The sequence below is a fragment of the Culex quinquefasciatus genome, chromosome 3, assembly GCF_015732765.1.
Source record: "Culex quinquefasciatus strain JHB chromosome 3, VPISU_Cqui_1.0_pri_paternal, whole genome shotgun sequence".
NCBI classification, from domain to species: Eukaryota; Metazoa; Arthropoda; class Insecta; order Diptera; family Culicidae; genus Culex; species Culex quinquefasciatus.
The window spans coordinates 143,627,303-143,645,325 of record NC_051863.1 but is presented as its reverse complement, the minus strand read 5'-3'; the positions used below and the strand labels follow the sequence as shown (position 1 = coordinate 143,645,325).

At 36.4% G+C, this 18,023-nt stretch overlaps 1 protein-coding gene across 16 annotated transcripts in view; it reads left to right on the top strand.

The window, feature by feature from the left end:
- The window catches only part of LOC6038221 (SCY1-like protein 2), a 160,702-nt gene that overhangs the window by 109,204 nt on the left and 33,475 nt on the right, over positions 1 to 18,023 (top strand). For 9 of the 16 annotated variants that reach the window (XR_005278399.1, XR_005278396.1, XR_005278398.1 and 6 more), the window contains exons 11-17: positions 4,024 to 4,200; positions 4,428 to 4,500; positions 6,830 to 6,966; positions 7,036 to 7,261; positions 7,337 to 7,495; positions 10,036 to 10,130; positions 10,804 to 10,869. Coding sequence is in view for 12 of the 16 variants with exons in the window: in XM_038262273.1 (XP_038118201.1) it covers positions 4,024 to 4,200; positions 4,428 to 4,500; positions 6,830 to 6,966; positions 7,036 to 7,261; positions 7,337 to 7,495; positions 10,036 to 10,130; positions 10,804 to 10,869 (933 nt within the window). In the remaining 4 variants the exon portion in view is untranslated. The remainder of the gene's footprint in view (positions 1 to 4,023; positions 4,201 to 4,427; positions 4,501 to 6,829; positions 6,967 to 7,035; positions 7,262 to 7,336; positions 7,496 to 10,035; positions 10,131 to 10,803; positions 10,870 to 18,023) is intronic. The other 7 variants (XM_038262275.1, XM_038262271.1, XM_038262277.1 and 4 more) reach the window with 5 other exon arrangements.

Below are 18,023 nucleotides of genomic sequence, written 5' to 3'. Positions count from 1 at the left end.
AACCTAACCTCACATGCCGACCATGCCCACTTGGTTACAAACGAGAGAGTGAGAGGAGGCAGAAAAGTGGCACCTGGTGACAGCTGATGATGCTTGAAACGAGTGCAGGACATATGAGTGGTTGAACCTTGATATTGAGGCCTTTTACCGCACAAACTTGCTGCATTCAACAGGTTGTATCGTAGTTGTCTTATGTAATGACAAGTGGTGTCAAGTGAAGGGTTAAGGAAAAACTTGACCAAGAAATTTAAAACCAAACTTAATAAACTTTTATTGGACCTGTATGGAAATTTCGACTTGAAAAAAATTCTTTCACAAGATACCACACTAGTGACGTTCAAACTGTGTGTACGATAAAGTTGAAACATGTGCTGACAAATGACACGAGCTTTAATGGTTGCATGACTGGAAATTTAAATCGCAAATAGGTTAAGCATACCGTTCGACGAGTGGGGGAGTTGAAATTTTCCGCACCGGTAGGACATTTTCATCTTTAAACAATTTGCGAATGAAGTGGATTTACAACCGCTCGGCAATTACAAATTATTGTTACATTTAGCTTTGACTCTCACAACATTTTGAGTCGTTATATTTTTGTTTCAAACTAATCAAGAACTTAACGGTGCACATCAACCAGAGCTTTTGCACCCAGATTTTTGTTATAGACATTTTAGTATCTTCAAAACTACGGGTACTATCGAAATATTTTTATATTCATCCCCTAAAGTACTGTCCACCAAGTAATTTACAGCAAAGTTTCAGTAATTTTACAATCCCGTAGTTGCAGGATTGGGTCCGTAAGTTTGACAATTTTGGTATAAGAAGACAACAACTTCCTTCGTTGCTGTGCACCCTTAATCGAAAAAACTTTAAAAAACTAAAAACTAAAAACTAAAAACTAAAAACTAAAAACTAAAAACTAAAAACTAAAAACTAAAAACTAAAAACTAAAAACTAAAAACTAAAAACTAAAAACTAAAAACTAAAAACTAAAAACTAAAAACTAAAAACTAAAAACTAAAAACTAAAAACTAAAAACTAAAAACTAAAAACTAAAAACTAAAAACTAAAAACTAAAAACTAAAAACTAAAAACTAAAAACTAAAAACTAAAAACTAAAAACTAAAAACTAAAAACTAAAAACTAAAAACTAAAAACTAAAAACTAAAAACTAAAAACTAAAAACTAAAAACTAAAAACTAAAAACTAAAAACTAAAAACTAAAAACTAAAAACTAAAAACTAAAAACTAAAAACTAAAAACTAAAAACTAAAAACTAAAAACTAAAAACTAAAAACTAAAAACTAAAAACTAAAAACTAAAAACTAAAAACTAAAAACTAAAAACTAAAACTAAAAACTAAAACTAAAAACTAAAAACTAAAACTAAAACTAAAAACTAAAAACTAAAAACTAAAAACTAAAAACTAAAAACTAAAAACTAAAAACTAAAAACTAAAACTAAAAACTAAAAACTAAAAACTAAAACTAAAAACTAAAAACTAAAAACTAAAAACTAAAAACTAAAAACTAAAAACTAAAAACTAAAAACTAAAAACTAAAAACTAAAAACTAAAAACTAAAAACTAAAAACTAAAAACTAAAAACTAAAAACTAAAAACTAAAAACTAAAAACCCAAAAACCCATATTTTATACATTTTCAATTTTCAAATTCCACAAAAGTTTTATTTTCTAGCATTGAAATCAGTCCATATTTTTTCAGAAAAAAGCATATGTCCAATTCAACTAAAAGTTGTTTAGTTTTCTATAATATTCTGAAAAATCATTTAATTTAAAACAAAAATATGCTTTTGCCAAAAGTTTGCAAAATATCTAGGAATTCGAGAAAACATCTGTTATCAAGTTTCTTTTTCAATCTTTAAGTTAAATTTTATATGTGTCAGAAAATTAAGATTTTGATTGAAAACTTTAATAAATGAGCAACTCTCTACGAAATCGGCCGATTTCGACCAATTTTATTTTTTGTATTTTTTTTATTTGACTTAAACTTTGTGGGGGCTTTCCCTATGACCAAATAAGCTATTTTGCGTCATTGGTTCACCCATACAAGTCTCCATACAATTTTGGCTGCTGTCCATATAAAAATGGTATGTAAATATTCAAACAGCTGTAACTTTTGAGTGAATTTTCTGATCAATTTGATGTCTTCGGCAAAGTTGTAGGTATTGTTGAGGACTTTTCAGAAAAAATAGGTACACGGAAAAAAAATTGCAAATTTTTTTATCAACTTTTTTTTCACTAAAACTCAATTTCCCAACATACATATTTTTTGACTTTCGAGATTTTTTGATATGTTTTAGGGGACAAAAATCCACAACTTTTGAGCCATAGAGAAACATGGTAAAAAAATCTGCCGCCGAGTTATGAATTTTTGAAAAAACAGTGATTTTTAGAAAAAAAAAAATCGAAGTTTCATGCAAAAACAAGAGTGACATTATTTTTTAATGCAAAATTGAATTTGCAATCGAAAAGTACCTTACAGATTTTTTGATAAAGGGCTCCGTTTACAAGATATAGCCACCGAAAGTTTGATTTTAGCGAAATATTTGCAGTTTTTCAATTTTTAAAAATAGTGACCATAAGTGACCATTTCTAAAAATATTTTTTTTTTTAATCAGAAAATTTGCTATAAAATTGTCTAAGAGACATTGAAGATTGGACCTCGGGTTGCTGAAATAGAGCCGCTTTAAGAAATAGAAACACGAAAATTGAAGTTTTCTTAATCTCACCAAAACAACCCACCATTTTCTAATGACCATATCTCAGCAACTAATGGTCCGATTATCAATGTTAATACATGAAACATTCGTGAAATTTTCCGATCTTTTCGAAAAAAATATTTTGAAAATTTTAAATCAAGACTAACATTTTAAAAGGGCCAAACATTGAATATTACGCCCATTTAAAATGCTAGTCTTGATTTAAAAAAATTCAAAAAAAAATTTCGAAAAGATTGGAAAATTTCACGATTTTTTTATGTATTAACATTGAAAATCGAACCATTAGTTGCTGAGATATGGTCATTAGAAAATGGTGGGTTGTTTTGGTGAGATTAAGAAAACTTCAATTTTCGTGTTTCTTTTTCTTAAAGCGGCTCTATTTCAGCAACCCGAGGTCCAATCTTCAATGTCTCTTAGACAATTTTATAGCAAATTTTCTGAACTTTTTAAAAAAAATATTTTTAGAAATGGTCACTCATGGTCACTTTTTTTAAAAATTGAAAAACTACAAATATTTCGCTAAAATCAAACTTTCGGTGGCTATATCTTGAAAACGGAGACCTTTATCAAAAAATCTGTAAAGTACTTTTCGATTGCAAATTCAATTTTGCATTAAAAATAATGTCAAACTTGCTTTTGCATGAAACTTCGATTTTTTCCAAAAATCACAATTTTTTCAAAAATTCATAACTCGGCGGCAGATTTTTTGACCATGTTTCTCTATGGCTCAAAAGTTGCGAATTTTTGTCCCCTAAAACATATCAAAAAATCTCGAAAATCAAAAAAAAATATTTTGGGAAATTGAGTTTTAGTTTAAAAAATCTGCAATTTTTTTCCGTGTAACTATTTTTTTCTCAAAAGTCCTCAACAATACCTACAACTTTGCCGAAGACATTGAATTGATCAGAAAATTCACTCAAACGTTACAGCTGTTTGGATATTTACATACCATTTTTGTATGGACAGCAGCCAAAATTGTATGGAGACTTGTATGGATGAACCAATCACACAAAATAGCTTATTTGGTCATAGGGAAGGCCCCCACAAAGTTTGAGCCAAATCAAAAAATACAAATAAAATCCATTTCCGGTTTTGGTAGAGAATTGCTCAAATGTCTTGAATGGGCTACTGAAATACGCAAAAGTTTCGGATGTGAAATAAAAGCGTGAACATTTGAACTAAATTTGCTATAACTTTGATCTGAGTCAAATCAATTGGTCAATCTTTGATGGTAAATTGAAGAATCTTTATTCAACCTATTTTTCCCCCGTTATTTCTCTAGAGTGCCGCCCTCGTGGCCGTCACGAACGTGTACGACTACCTGGACGACATCACGATCAAGAAGCTGGTGCTGCCGAAGCTCAAGGCGGTGTTCGAGAAGAACCAGAATGATCTCAAGATCATGGGCAACGTGCTGCAGTGCGTCGAGCGGACGCTGGACAAGCTAGACAAGTCGCAGGTGGGTTTGGGCAGTTTGCACTATGAAGGTTGTTATTGAAATAATTGATTTAAAATAATTTAAAATTAAACTGTAAAATCGTGACATTGTGTTAACAGACTAAACGAATATTGATAACTTTAAATGCATGGTAATGTAAATGTTTTGTTATTTTAATCTTACAGACTGTTTTTCCGATAATATGAAAATATCTTTCTTTTCTTCATCCAATTGCTGTATTTTTATAGATTATAGACGAAGTACTTCCTTTGCTGCTGGAAGTTAGGTTAACCGATCCGGATATTATTGTACGAGTTGTCAGTAAGTATAAATTATCAATTACTCAGCAGCTCTTCTTTTAAAATTCTTGAAGGTCAAACATTTATGAATGCCAACCACTACAATTCTTTAAATAGGCTTATCCCAAACAAAAGAAGCCCATTCTCATTCATGCATGTGCTAAAACACACACATTGTCAGTTTGGCTGACAATGGGTTTCTATTGTACAAGCCACCTTCCAGTATTATGTATGAGGCAGCATCTTCTGGCGGAACATCCAACGAAAAGCGTGCTAAGCTCTCACTTTCCCTCTAGGAGAACACAGAACGAATGTTTGCTTTCCATTATGTGACTCCAAACAGTGTGGAACCGGGCGGTGTCATCATTATGCATCAACGGTTTCGGGGCGTAAACCAGCCAGCTCGAGTCCGGGCGCCAGTTGAAACAGGTGGCTAAGCCGGCCAACAATCCCCGCAACATCCAGACAGTGGGGCATTTCATTTCGCAAACGAGCTCTCTCTAATGCTCCAGCAGCAAAAGTCCGAAATGTTTGTGTCAAGAAATTTCCCGGAATCCCCACTAGAGTGCCGTGAAGGCCATTAGCATCATGAAGATGTCCAACCGGGGTGGCCGAAACAGTTAGGTTTCGAATTGTACGATTTTGGCATAGAATTTTTCTAGCGAATATTGAAAAAAATAGCCATGGTCTTGGCTTAACACATAAAATAATAAGTGCAAATGTATTCAACATGTGCCCAACCGCTACATCGGTTTGTATAATGTATTTTCAGCCGTGAGGCATTGCTGTGTTGTTCCGAAGCCACGTGGCCCACAGAACACAGAGAATAATGGTGCTTTTATGCAACGTTACAGCTGATTACCTCAAGTGCCTGGAAAAAGCTCAGTTCGTGTTATGACTGAAACGAGTACAGCATGAGTGAAATTACGCGGAATTTTGCCTTACCTCGTTTTGATGCAATTAGCGATTTTTTGGAGATCTTTACCATTTAATTAAGCATGGACAAACTGGTAAAAACAAATGTTTAATGTTTTTGCCATCAAATTTAAACAGAAACGTGACGATTTTTGAGGAAATGGTAAAATCAACCCTAACAACACCAATAAATCGTCGCTGTCGTGCTATCTTGTTATCTTGAGCTAAGAACTCCACTTCACAATGCTTCACTTTTTGACCTTCACAGATCCCCAAATTTCTATTTCAAACCTGAGATATTCAATTAAAACCGAACTTCGTGCATTGTTGTCTTTTTTCACATGGAAGAAGTTTCAATCTTATCGTGCTATCATGACACACCCTGAAAATTGATGCAAGTGTGAACACTGGCGCAAGGGATTTCAGGTCAGAACGCGTTTGACACACGTGCATGCCCGACTACCGTAAACATTTTTAATCGTAACTTGGGACTCCGGCAACCAAACTTCGGAACAATGCACAAAGTGGTCAACCAATCAAAACGCGTTTGTTTTTGTTTACATTGCGTGCTCTAACTTTTGTCAAGGTCAAACTCAAATAGCGTTTTTCTCGAAACGTCAAAAAGTGACGTGCGACAAGTTAGCACGACAGTGTCGAAAAAGTATCAACACGTGTATTTCAAACAAGTGGATGAAAGTCGGCGCAATAACGGAAAAAAATAAACTCTCGCGTATCACATGTCTGCAAGAACCTATATTTTATATTGCAAAAGTAATTGTACTCTGCGAAAACCCGCCACTTTCACAATTCACATTCGTCTTGTTTTCAACCCCGTTTTCCATCGCGGAAATAATTTCCGGGACCATCGATCGCAATGCATGCTAATGAGCAGTAACTGCGCGCCGAGCGGGTCGTGGAATACCCTGTGGGGCCTGCCCCGGGCGGAATATAATATAAATTCTAATTATCACGCTTCCTCCCGGCGGTTCATGGCCCGTGGAAACATTCGCTCGATGGTGATATTCACTCGACTCGAACCGGCGGAATTTCCGCTGCCATTGCCCGGGTTCGGTTCCAATAAAACCTAATGGACTGGAAATTACGCGATAATGTTGATAATTGACTAATAAAACTAATTCGGACGACAAATTGCGTTATCAGATTGGGGCAATTATTCATTTACCTCATGTAAACATTCCACTTGGTTCAACTGATGGAATTTCACTTTCTCAGAATGAATAGACATTTTCCTAGAATTCGTCGGGAAATTTGACGAGAAGAGACCTTTGCAAAAATGGCTAACATTTCAAATTGCCAAACAATTCTGAGAATCGTCCATTTCGGAAAACTGCAATTCTGGGAAATATCTTAAGTCCACAACGGAGGTGACCAACGACGTTAATGGCCTCTTTCCGATTCCACTTTTCCCCCCTCAGATATCTACCGGATTATGTTGTGTGATAAAAAGTACGGTCTCACCGTGAACACCATGGCCACGAAGGTGATGCCCACCCTGCTGCCCCAGACTGTGAATCCTTCGCTAAATCTCGAACAATTTATGATCCTGTTAGAGGCAAGTGGTTGCGGGATTTACTGGCTTGGGCGACCTGTTGAAGTTGATTATTGGTTCTCTTATTGGCAGGTGCTCCAAGAGATGCTGGACCAGATCGACCGCCAGCAGCGGAACAAGCTGAAGCTGGACAACCTGTCGCTTCCGTCGCCGGACCGGCATCGACCCCTACGTCACCAGTTCTCGTCGGACAACATGAACGTGCAGCAGTTCAACATCCCGAACTTGCGCATCGACCAGCGTAAGACGTCCAGCGCCGAGGACATGGCCCGGAAGAACTCGACAGGTACCCGAAGAGGTATTGGACCGGCTAGACGTGTGCATGCTCTTATATGTGTTGTTGTTCTTTGGTTGGATAACCCCTTTGTAACAGGTTCGGGTGCTCTAGGTAGCTGGTGGTTCGGCGGATCGCCCTCGTCCCCCGACAGCAACTTCCTGCGGGTCGTCAACGCCTTCCCCAACCGGCGGCTGTCGGACAACACGCTCATGACGCCCAAGATCCGGATCGCCCCGTCCTGCGCCTCGTCACCCGGTGAGTAGTTTATAACTTTTGAAAACATTTTACATTAACATCCGTAAATTTTAAAATCCATTGTTTTGACAAAAGAGTCTAATTGCTATTTTTATTGTATTGATAAAAGAAGTTCCAAGAAATGTTTTCTCATTTGTATCAGTTCACGGAGAAAAATCAGTTCCCAGAATCGTGAACAAGTGTTCATGAACTTCAGAGCCAAATGTTCGAGTTGCATGGTATAGTCCAAATTCGATTATGCTAAGCCTCGTTTATCGGAAATTTCGAATATCCGATGGATTGTATGGGAATCGAATAATCGAATCATAAACATTTTTTTCGTTTTTCTTTATTTTCTTCTTTTTTTATCAAATTCGAGTTCTACGACCCCATTTTAGTCTAATTTGAATAGTTGATTACCTATTAAATTACATTTTTTTCATAACCGCCGTTTCGGCCGCCCTTCGATTTAAAAAAAATCTAAATAACTTTAGCGTGGTCAAGGGATCATACTTAAGCTCGACAATCAAAAATAAGACAACGAAAAAAAAATGCTTTGTCATTCCATAATTCGGACTGAAATTTTGCCAAGGCCTTCAGCTAATCGAGTCCGGACTGTACGTTTATTGAAAAATGGAGGACGAAAAATTTTAACATTTTGCTCGTGGTTCCGAATTTCATGAACGCTTGTTCAAGATTTTGAGGACTGATTATTCTCCGTGTAATGATGTATTTATAGGGTAATTCCCTACCAACTCACACGAAATCGGAAAAAGTTGCCCCGACCCCTCTTCGATTTGCATGAAACTTTGTCCTAAGGGGTAACTTTTGTCTCTGATCAAGAATCCGAAATCCGTTTTTGATATCTCGTGACGGAGGGGTGGTACGACCCCTTCAATTTTTGAACATGCGAAAAAGAGGTGTTTTTCAATATTTTTCAGCCTGAAACGGTGATGAGATAAAAATTTGGTGACAAAGGGACTTTTATGTAAAATTAGACGCCCGATTTGATGGCATACTCAGAATTTCGAAAAAACGAATTTTTCATCGAAAAAACACTAAAAAAGTTTTAAAAACTCTGCCATTTTCCGTTACTCAACTGTAATTTTTTTTTGGAACATGTCATTTTAAGGGAAATTCAATGTTCTTTTCGAATCTACATTGACCCAGAAGGGCCATTTTTCATTTAGAACAATATTTTTCATTTTAAAATTTCGTGTTTTTTCTAACTTTGCAGGATTATTTTTTACCGTGTAACGATGTTGTACATAATTGTAGAGCAGACAATTACAAAAAAAATATATATATAAACATAAGGGGATTGCTTATAAACATCACGAGTTATCGCGATTTTACGAAAAAAAGTTTTGAAAAAGTTACATTTTGCATTTCTCTTTTGGTACGTTCGTTTGATGGCTAGTTCGGCACTGAGTGCCGCACTCAGAGCTGTCAAAGTGTTTCTTTGAAGAAACTCGCGCTAGTTCCGCACGAGTTTCGCCGCCATCTTGGAACTGAAACTCTAGTGCCGCACTCGATATTTTTTCAGTTTCATGCGAGTTCCATGCACACTGAAAAAGAATGTTCGTTTGAACCAAAACTGGCACCGACGAGTGCGACACTCAGTGCCACACTGGCTGTTCAAACGAACGTACCATTTGTTTCGTCGTTCGTGTCTGTCGTGGGTAAGCATGAACGGGCAAGAATAGCGACGACCAACCTTTTCAAAACTTTTTTTCGTAGAATCGTGATAACTCGTGATGTTTATAAGCAATCCCCTTATGTTTACATATCATTTTTTTTTTAATTGTCTGCTCTACAACTTTGTACAACATTGTTACACGGTAAAAATAACCCTGCAAAGTAAGAAAAAACACGAAATTTTAAAATGAAAAATATTGTTCTAAATGAAAAAATGACCCTTCTGGGTCAATGTAGATTCGAAAAGTACATTAAATTTCCCATAAAATGACATGTTCCAATTTTTTTTGCAGTTGAGTAACGGAAAATGGCAGAGTTTTTAAAACTATTTTAGTGTTTTTTTCGATGAAAAATACGTTTTTTCGGAATTCTAAGTATGCCATCAAATCGGACGTCTAATTTTACATAAAGGTCCCTTTGACACCAAATTTCTATCTCATCACCGTTTCAGGCTGAAAAATATTGAAAAACACCTCTTTTTTCGCATGTTCAAAAAAAACCACCCCTCCGTCACGAAACATCAAAAATGGACCTCGGATTCGTGATCAGAGACAAAAGTTACCCCTTAGGACAAAGTTTCATGCAAATCGAAGAGGGGTCGGGGCAACTTTTTCCGATTTCGTGTGAGTTGGCGGAGAATTACCCTATGAATATTAGAGAAATCAGCAAATTCAGAAATCAGCAAGATTTTCAGTGAATGGACTTGCAAAAATGAATCAAAATTTTTAATTAATTACTATCACTAAGAATGGCCCTAAATTCACATCTTTATTTCTTTTCAATTGCTAGTCCCGAATTTATTGTTTTAATTTTTGCAGATCCAAGCGCTATTTATAAACAAATCAAAATGGTCCTCCCTACAGGTGGTACTCCTGGCGGTGGTCTGCCAATAAGACGCCACTCGAGCATTGGTCCCCAGGAGCGACGAAGTTCCAACATCAATCTCTCACCACCGACTGTAAGTACTGCTTGCACATTTTTACGCTTCTATGTTTGTCGAAATTTCTACCGCCAAATCGCGAAACATCCCGTTGTAAACGCTTCATGTGTTGTAGATTGGAACCTTTCAAAAGTCTTTATTTATGTTTTTAGAGACCTAGGTTTCAGAGTAACTGAGTTTTGATAGAATAGATCAATTTTAGAAGATTCAACTATGAATCGGAAACTGTACAAAAAAAATGCTATTAAGGGGTGTTGTACAGTTAAGCATTTTATAGTCACCTCATAAATTTAAATAATTCTATTGTTCGAATTGATGTGGTAGATAACTTCTTTGACAGTAGAATATTATTAATTCACTTATAATTTATTGAAATCAATATTCATGAGTAGTTTTGTACAGTATTCACCCAAAATGTCTTTTTTAAACTAATCGAGTAAACAAATATTGTGTAAACATTTAAATAATTCTAGATAAAATTCACAGAAGCATAAAACTCATTTTCACCCGCCTCAAAGCTTAACAATGGTTTTCAGTTCAGTTCACTTTCCATTTTATTTCGAATTAATTAAACTTTTTTCATTTCTTTGCTCTTTATTCCCACGCATATTGATTGCTGATTCTGCAAAACGAAAAAAAAACACACACAAAACAAAACAAACCCCGTTGAACTCAAATGTCCAAACTGCAGGGTTTCAGCGCTCGGGGCGGCTCCGGGTCGAGCCTTTCAGTGCCTGCCACTTCCGCTTCTTACGTAGTAAGTTTCAAACGCCCACCGAAACTACAGCACCGAATCAAATCAACTCCATCGAGCCATGTGTGTCCTCCGTGTCTGTGTGTGTGCGTGCGCGTCCTGCCTGTGTCTGTTTGAATGTGACACAAATCCGACACCTTTGCGCTCGCGAATTGTCTGTGACGTTTTGTCCAACAACCAACTCCTTCCGCGGAAGAACCATGTCTTTGTTGCACCCGTTTTTTTGGGGGGCAGACCCTTGGATCGCAAAATCCTCCACCAAACTGTCGTTCAATGTTTGTGCCTGTCCGAGAATGCCCTTTTTTGACGTTTTTAGCCCATATGGTCATGAATGTTGTGCTCGTCTTTGATTATTATTATTATACATGTATTACGACAGGCCATGCTGTCCGAAAGCACCAAGCGCAATCGTTGTTGGTTACTTACTGGTGCACTCGAGAAACTCACTTTTCTGAGCTTTTAAGCACTCATGTTACAGGGAATGCCAGATACGCACAATTTCAATGTTGTTGTTGTACACCCATAAGAGACAACTGTGGCAGAAAATGTCATGCGACTCGTATAATCTTCACCCAAACAGGTCAAGCTGTATTGGTGATGCGCAGCGTGAACTGTCCAACTGCAAGTATGAAGAGCTAACCATTGGTTGGCAGAAGAGCTGACAGCGAGTGTCAGTGGCTAGGTTAGCACTAAATGTCAGCGGAGTTCGGTTCGGGTGTACCAAAAATGAACGCAAGAAGTGTTTGTGAAATGTGAAGAAATTTGTTCATGAGCGGAAAAGATATTTTTACAAGATTTTCATCAGAACACGACCAAGTTCAAGGTTAATTTTCAGTAACCCTTAAAGCTAGTGTTTCCCTCTAGCTCTTACAAAATCCTGAAACCACCAACAAGGTCGAAGCTGCACCTGATGCCATGCAAATTGGTTTCATAGAATGTTGACCACATCACACATGACAAATGGTTCAATCATCGCACACGATCGTTACTAGGGTTCACTAGGGTTACACCAGCACCCATTTCGTTTTTTGCCTCTCGAAACTGATGAACAATATTTTCCTTCCGCAGCAAAAAAAAAAACCTGTTGGTTCATCAGTGGCAACGTTTTTTGTTTGCCCTTCAGTTGAAAGGCAATTTCCATGATTGGAGGTTCCTGGGGGTTGTCCATAAACAAGTGCACTATATCGAGTTCCAAATTAATCTCTGCTGGAAACTCAATGGCTTGTATCTAAACAATTCTTTGTAAAATTTTAAAAATTGTTTAATTTTTATCGAATTGTTCAGTTTTTCTAAACTTGTTACAAACCCAAAAAGTCCCAGTTCTTTTGCTTCAGAAAATCTAAATATTTGCGTTTTCTTTAAGAGGCTGTATCTCATCTAGTATTGTTCCAAACATCAATGTTTTAAAAAAATTTGTCCTGCAGATACTTCTCAATTTTTTAAGGAAATGTTTTTTCCAGATCTTTAAAAAGGTATCTTTTGAAAAAGTTAAAAAGATACAACTTTTAGATTCAAATTAGAAACAAAATTTATATTAGACCTAAGTTCAACAAAATTTTCAGTGTGCCTTTTTTAAGCTCAGTGGTCCAGTGTAAATTCAGTGTGAATTAGATTTTTCAAAAGAAAATGTTTTTTTGATGTCTTGAAAAGTGTTTACAAGTAGGGATTTCCCCTAATCACTCTAAGCCGTTCGACCAATCCTCATCACTTTCGCCGTTTTTCGCTATAAAATCCACATTTTCAGATGTATCAACAATGGAGAGTCTCTTGCTCACTTTTATTTGAGCTATTTATTACTTTGGATCAGTCAAAAACACTTTATGAAAGCTGTAATTCATGATCAAAGTGCTGATAGGCCGATAATAGAAATAGGCTAAAAAAGGGTATAGTTCCCCTATATTGGGATGCAGATTGTGAAGCAACTACAAAACGACAAGAGATTGCTGAACAAGAATGTAATGAAAACATCTAAAAAGAATATTTTTATTATGATAAACTAATCAAGATAATGACTGAAATCCGGAAAGAAAAAAGATGTAGACAAACCTGGCAAACTGTACAAAACAAATGATAAACTCACAACTAAATTTTTGAGTTATAATAATCTAAATCTAGGATAAAATTTAAAAAAAAAGAATTATTAATTTTAAAATATAAATAACTGAAAAGTGATATAATTTTTTTATTTCCTTTTCAACAACCCACTTTGAAGAGACGATTGCAATGAAGTGTAAAATCTCTATAGTTAAATTAAAAAATGTCTTGAGAATAGTTTTTGAAAACAGGAAGAGGTAAATTTTGACCTGGTTAAAGATGAGAGTGATTAACGACAAACTCACAATCTATTTATTCTACGAATAATGTTATCAACAGCATCAGAGTAAATTCAAAAATCATTTTTTTACGTGGCAATTCAGTTGTAGAACAAAGTGAAGTTCTAAGCACTTTTTGATATGAAATAATCTCTACGAATCGGCCGACTTGTGCATTTTTATTTTTATTTTTGTATTTTTTAATTGGCCTCAACTTTGGTTGGGACTTCTCTATAACAAATGAAGCCGTCGATTTTGGCAACTGTCCATACAAAAATGGCCGATTTTACTATTTTTACAAAATAAAAATCATTTCCCAAAATCCGAAATTTTTAATTTTTCTATTTTTTTACTTGTTGTTGTTAATACATTTATTTCTAGCAGCTTCAACCTTCTTGGTCATTCGCTGCCCTATTTTTTAAATTGAGCCATAAAGAAGCACAGTTTTTACGTTGATAATGGAAATGATACCCCAAAAAAATGACTGCAGTTTTAATTTTAAAGGTGAACTGGATGCCGATTCTGAAAAAGCTTCTATGCGACTTAAATAAAATTTTAAACTAGACAGGTTGTTTTTTTGCTTTCTTGCTAACACAAATTAAACACTTGTAAAATTGTCTGATCCTTTAAAAGGAAATAATTAAAATTTTGAATCTAGGCTAACATTTCAAACGCCCTTTTGAAATGTTAATCTTGATTCCAATATTTCCCAAATATCTTTTCGAAAGGATCAAAAAACTTCAAAAATATTGAAAATTTGACCATTATTTGCTGAGATTCTGGCATTATAGAACAGGGGTTGTTTAGGTGACAACCAAAGATACAATCTTCAAAGTTGCTTAGACTTAATTTTTGGATTTTTTGAACTCTTTGAATTTTTGCCTTCCTCACCTTACTGAGGAAAGGCTATAAAATCACTCGAAAACTGAACTTCTCAATTAGACCTCCTAGACCCACCTTCATGTATACCTATCGACTCAGAATCGAATTCTGAGCAAATGTCTGTGTGTGTGGTTGGATGTTGATCAAAAAATTGTCACTCGATTATCTCGACATTGCGTGAACCGATTTTGTCCGTTTTGACGTCATTCGATCCGTTTTGGGGTCCCATAAGTCGCTATCAAAAATTTTGCAGTTTAGGTAAGTACTTCAAAAGTTATGCTAAAAAAACGATTTTGACTAAAGTCCGGAAGATTGTAAAAAGGGTGGTTTTTGTAAGAAACCCTGGCATGTTATACATTTTTTGAAAGGTATTTAAAAGACCTTTCCAACGCGACCAATATATTGAAGATCTGACAACCCTATCAAAAGTTATTAGCACTTAAGTGTTATTTATGCACTTTTTGGAAGCCGGATCTCAGATATCACAATGAAAACGTTGTCCGGATCTATCATGCAACCCGTCGTTGAACAGGTATTCAAAAGACCTTTCCAACGCGTCCAAAACATTGAAGATCTGACAACCCTATCAAAAGTTATAAGCACTTAAGTGTTATTTATACACTTTTTGGAGGCCAGTTCTCAGATATTTAGATGAAAACGTATTCCAAATATATCATGCGACCTATCTTTGGATAGGTAATTAATAGACCTTCCCACGAGCGTGTCTATTTTGGATAGCATTACCCTTTGAATGAGAGGAAGGCACCAACCACCTAAGGGTGGATTAAGTAACGTTTTTTCAAATGGTTACTATTTTTAAAAATCGAAAAAGGGCAATTTTTTAAGTTGCAATCAAACATCAAGTGGTTATTTCCAGAAAACAGTACACTCTTCAATAAAAAATCTATCAGAAAATAAATTCAAAAGATTTTCGAATATTTACGTACCATTTTTGTATCGAAAGCTGACAAATTTGTATGGAGACTTGTAAAGCCATGGCTCATATGGTAGGCCCACAAAAAGTTAAAGCCAATTTAAAAAAAATAAGCATAGTTGCTAAACGCTGTTGTCGTTATTGACCAGGACCTCCCGGAGTTCCATCCACGAGCCGATAAGATAAGTCTTTCCTCGTTTCGCAACTTATCAAATCATGCTGATCAATACCGGCTATGACCAGAGGTAGAGTAGTTTAAGCCATGTGTTTCCATGTTATTTATTATTTTTGACGTAGACTTACGTCTTTGTCGAAGGTACTGGGGTGTCATTCCAAAAAACCCGGGCCGAAGGCCCTGGATTACTGCGTCATCCGTCAAACGCTTATATCTTCCTTCCCTCTAATCGAATCGACACGATTTATGTGCCATTCGATTCGAAAATTATTCAGCAATTTGCTATAAAACTTTCATTGTTGGCAAAATAGTTTAACTATTGAAACAATTGAATGTTTTAAAATGTTTTCAAAATGCAGAGATTTTGCAAGCAAAATGAGCGCTTCCCACTCACGGACGGGAATGTCAAGTACCTATTTTGAGGGGAAAATCATCCGAGCAACGCGACCGAGTGTCGGTCGCGAAAAAGGAGGGGAAGTAGCGGGCCGAAATCATACATAAGAACGTGCGCCAGAGCCCATTCCATCATTCACGTCTCAGACGTCGGACCGGCAGCAGCAGCAGCAGCAGGAGAGAGGGACCAGAACTGGAAAAGAAGTGCGCATCGCCTTCTCGTCGTCACCGTCAGCCAGTTGCCTCTCGATGGCCGGACCGTTAGGATCTTTCGTGGTTGCTGTGGTTCGGAGGTGCTTCAATCCCCATCCCTCGTCCCACCCGGGACGAGGCATCAACAAGATGAGGCGCGCGCCTGCTGCCTTCCGCCGAAAAGCCTCTCGTGGGTCAAGCCTTGGTTGTTAAACAATCGGGACATCCAACTAGCTCGTCGCATTCGCGGCGAGCGCTTCTGAAAGATTTACGTCTCATCAAATTCTAGTGTTGAAAGAGTTGCCCTCGTCCCACCCGGGACGAGGCAGCGAGCTAATTTGAATTTAAATTTCAGGAACAAATTTAGGTCTTCGGGGGCGACGGATTGCACAGCTTTCTGAGGCTACTCTCGCCCTCAACCCTTATGCCCCCTCTCCCCCTCCCCCCATTCGGCTCGCTAAAATTCCTTCGTCTCTTTCTTTCCTCTCTTTGCCGTTCGAATGGGTGTTCCTTCCAATATATATAGCTAATTCTTCAAATTAATATATGGAAAACCCACATGTCCACATATCTAAATTTTACGTAAGTCTACGCCATTCCGGTTATGTCTGTGACATAACTACTTTGACTTTTTTATTTTATTTTTTTGCTCAATCTGAATTTGCTTTCTGATTGGAATCAATCATAAATTGCCAGTGTTCCTTCGGTGTTACTCTGTGGTTGCCTCTTCTCATTAAATTAACCCTCTACAACCTAACCCCGCCTTTAGACGGGCTTCGATCTAAAAAATCGACAAAAATCAATTTTCCAACCGATTTTTGATCTTTAAAAGGCATTGGAAAGAAGAACTCTTAAAATTTTAGAAAATTTCAGGGTTGGAAGTTTAACTTGTTTTATGTGACTTTGCCAATGTTTTTAAAAATGTAATTTTTTTAGGGGTCAACTTTGGCTGTGTTTTTTACTAACATTTTCTATATTTTCAGTAAAAATAAGTTTGCAGTAATTTTTGTAGTGTCCCAGACTATGCCTCTACGCATTTTTTTGCAATTTAAATGATGATGGTGCCATTCTATAGCAGAAAATGTGAAAAACATGCAAAAAATTGAAAAAGTGACTGTAAAAACATGAAAAAAATAGATAGGTGAAATGTAATTATATTAGGTGGTAGAGTAGGCCAAATACTACCAAAAACAAGCATAAACTAAACAAGATAAATGCAAATTAAAATACTAAAAATGAAACAAGAAAAACATTAAACAAGAGAAGTAAAGTTTTTCGTAGAACAAAAGTTGCTCAAAATGACCTCTGAACACGGGAAAAATAAATATTTTCGAAAAAAAAATTTGGGCAGTAGAGGGTTAATAACATACATATCAATTCAACATAGTCTGGGAGAAAAAGAAAATATTTTTTTCAAGTTGTCACTCAAATAATCTGGCAATGCAACATTTATCTGGCAACCAGGCAACCCTTTTCTAGGGTTAGATTAAATAGGTTTGGTCAGATCGATAGTGAGTCATCAATGAAGATTGATTTTTATTTTCATTTTATGGATGATATATTTTCAAAAAATAATATGCACAAGGGTCTCATTTAGCAAGTCTTTTCGCCAATTTGGTCACAAAATTTTAGTTTTCTGTAGTTGAAAATGTATAATGTATAAATTGGCAATATTTGGGATATTCTTGTGGATGCCGTCTAACGCGATTTCCCAGAGAACTCAACTAGCCTGCTAGAACAGGGTCTATTTGCCTACCATTTCCCGGTTGCGGCGAATCGATTCGGTCAAACTTCTTCTTCTCCTTCTTCTGGGCCGTCCACCGCAACAAGTCGTGTCGATTCAGCGCTGACCGTCCGTCCGTCCGGTGATGGAGTGCTGCGCTATTTTTGTTAGCTGTTTCCGGTTCCGGTTGTTGCCATGCTTCCGCTTCCAGTGCGCACACAAACACATGCAGGCACAAACTTTTTGTGGGTTGCACAGTTGATCGATGTGTGTGTGTGTGTTTGTTTGTTGCTGTTTCTGTTTTCCGTCCGGTGAGGTTTTAGAATTGCGGTTTTTTGACTGAGGAAAAAAAGGCGAAAAATATTTACAGCTTTTAACAATGTGAATGTTGACAAATTTGTTTTGATTGTGCTAGTTCAATTCAGCAACTTTTGAAGTTCGAGCATCATTTACTGTGTTTTTTTTGGCTCCGTTAGAGAGCTTGTTTGTTCGTTTATCTGTCTGTTTGTTTGCATTTGTTTGGATTAATTTTGGTTTTGTTTGTGA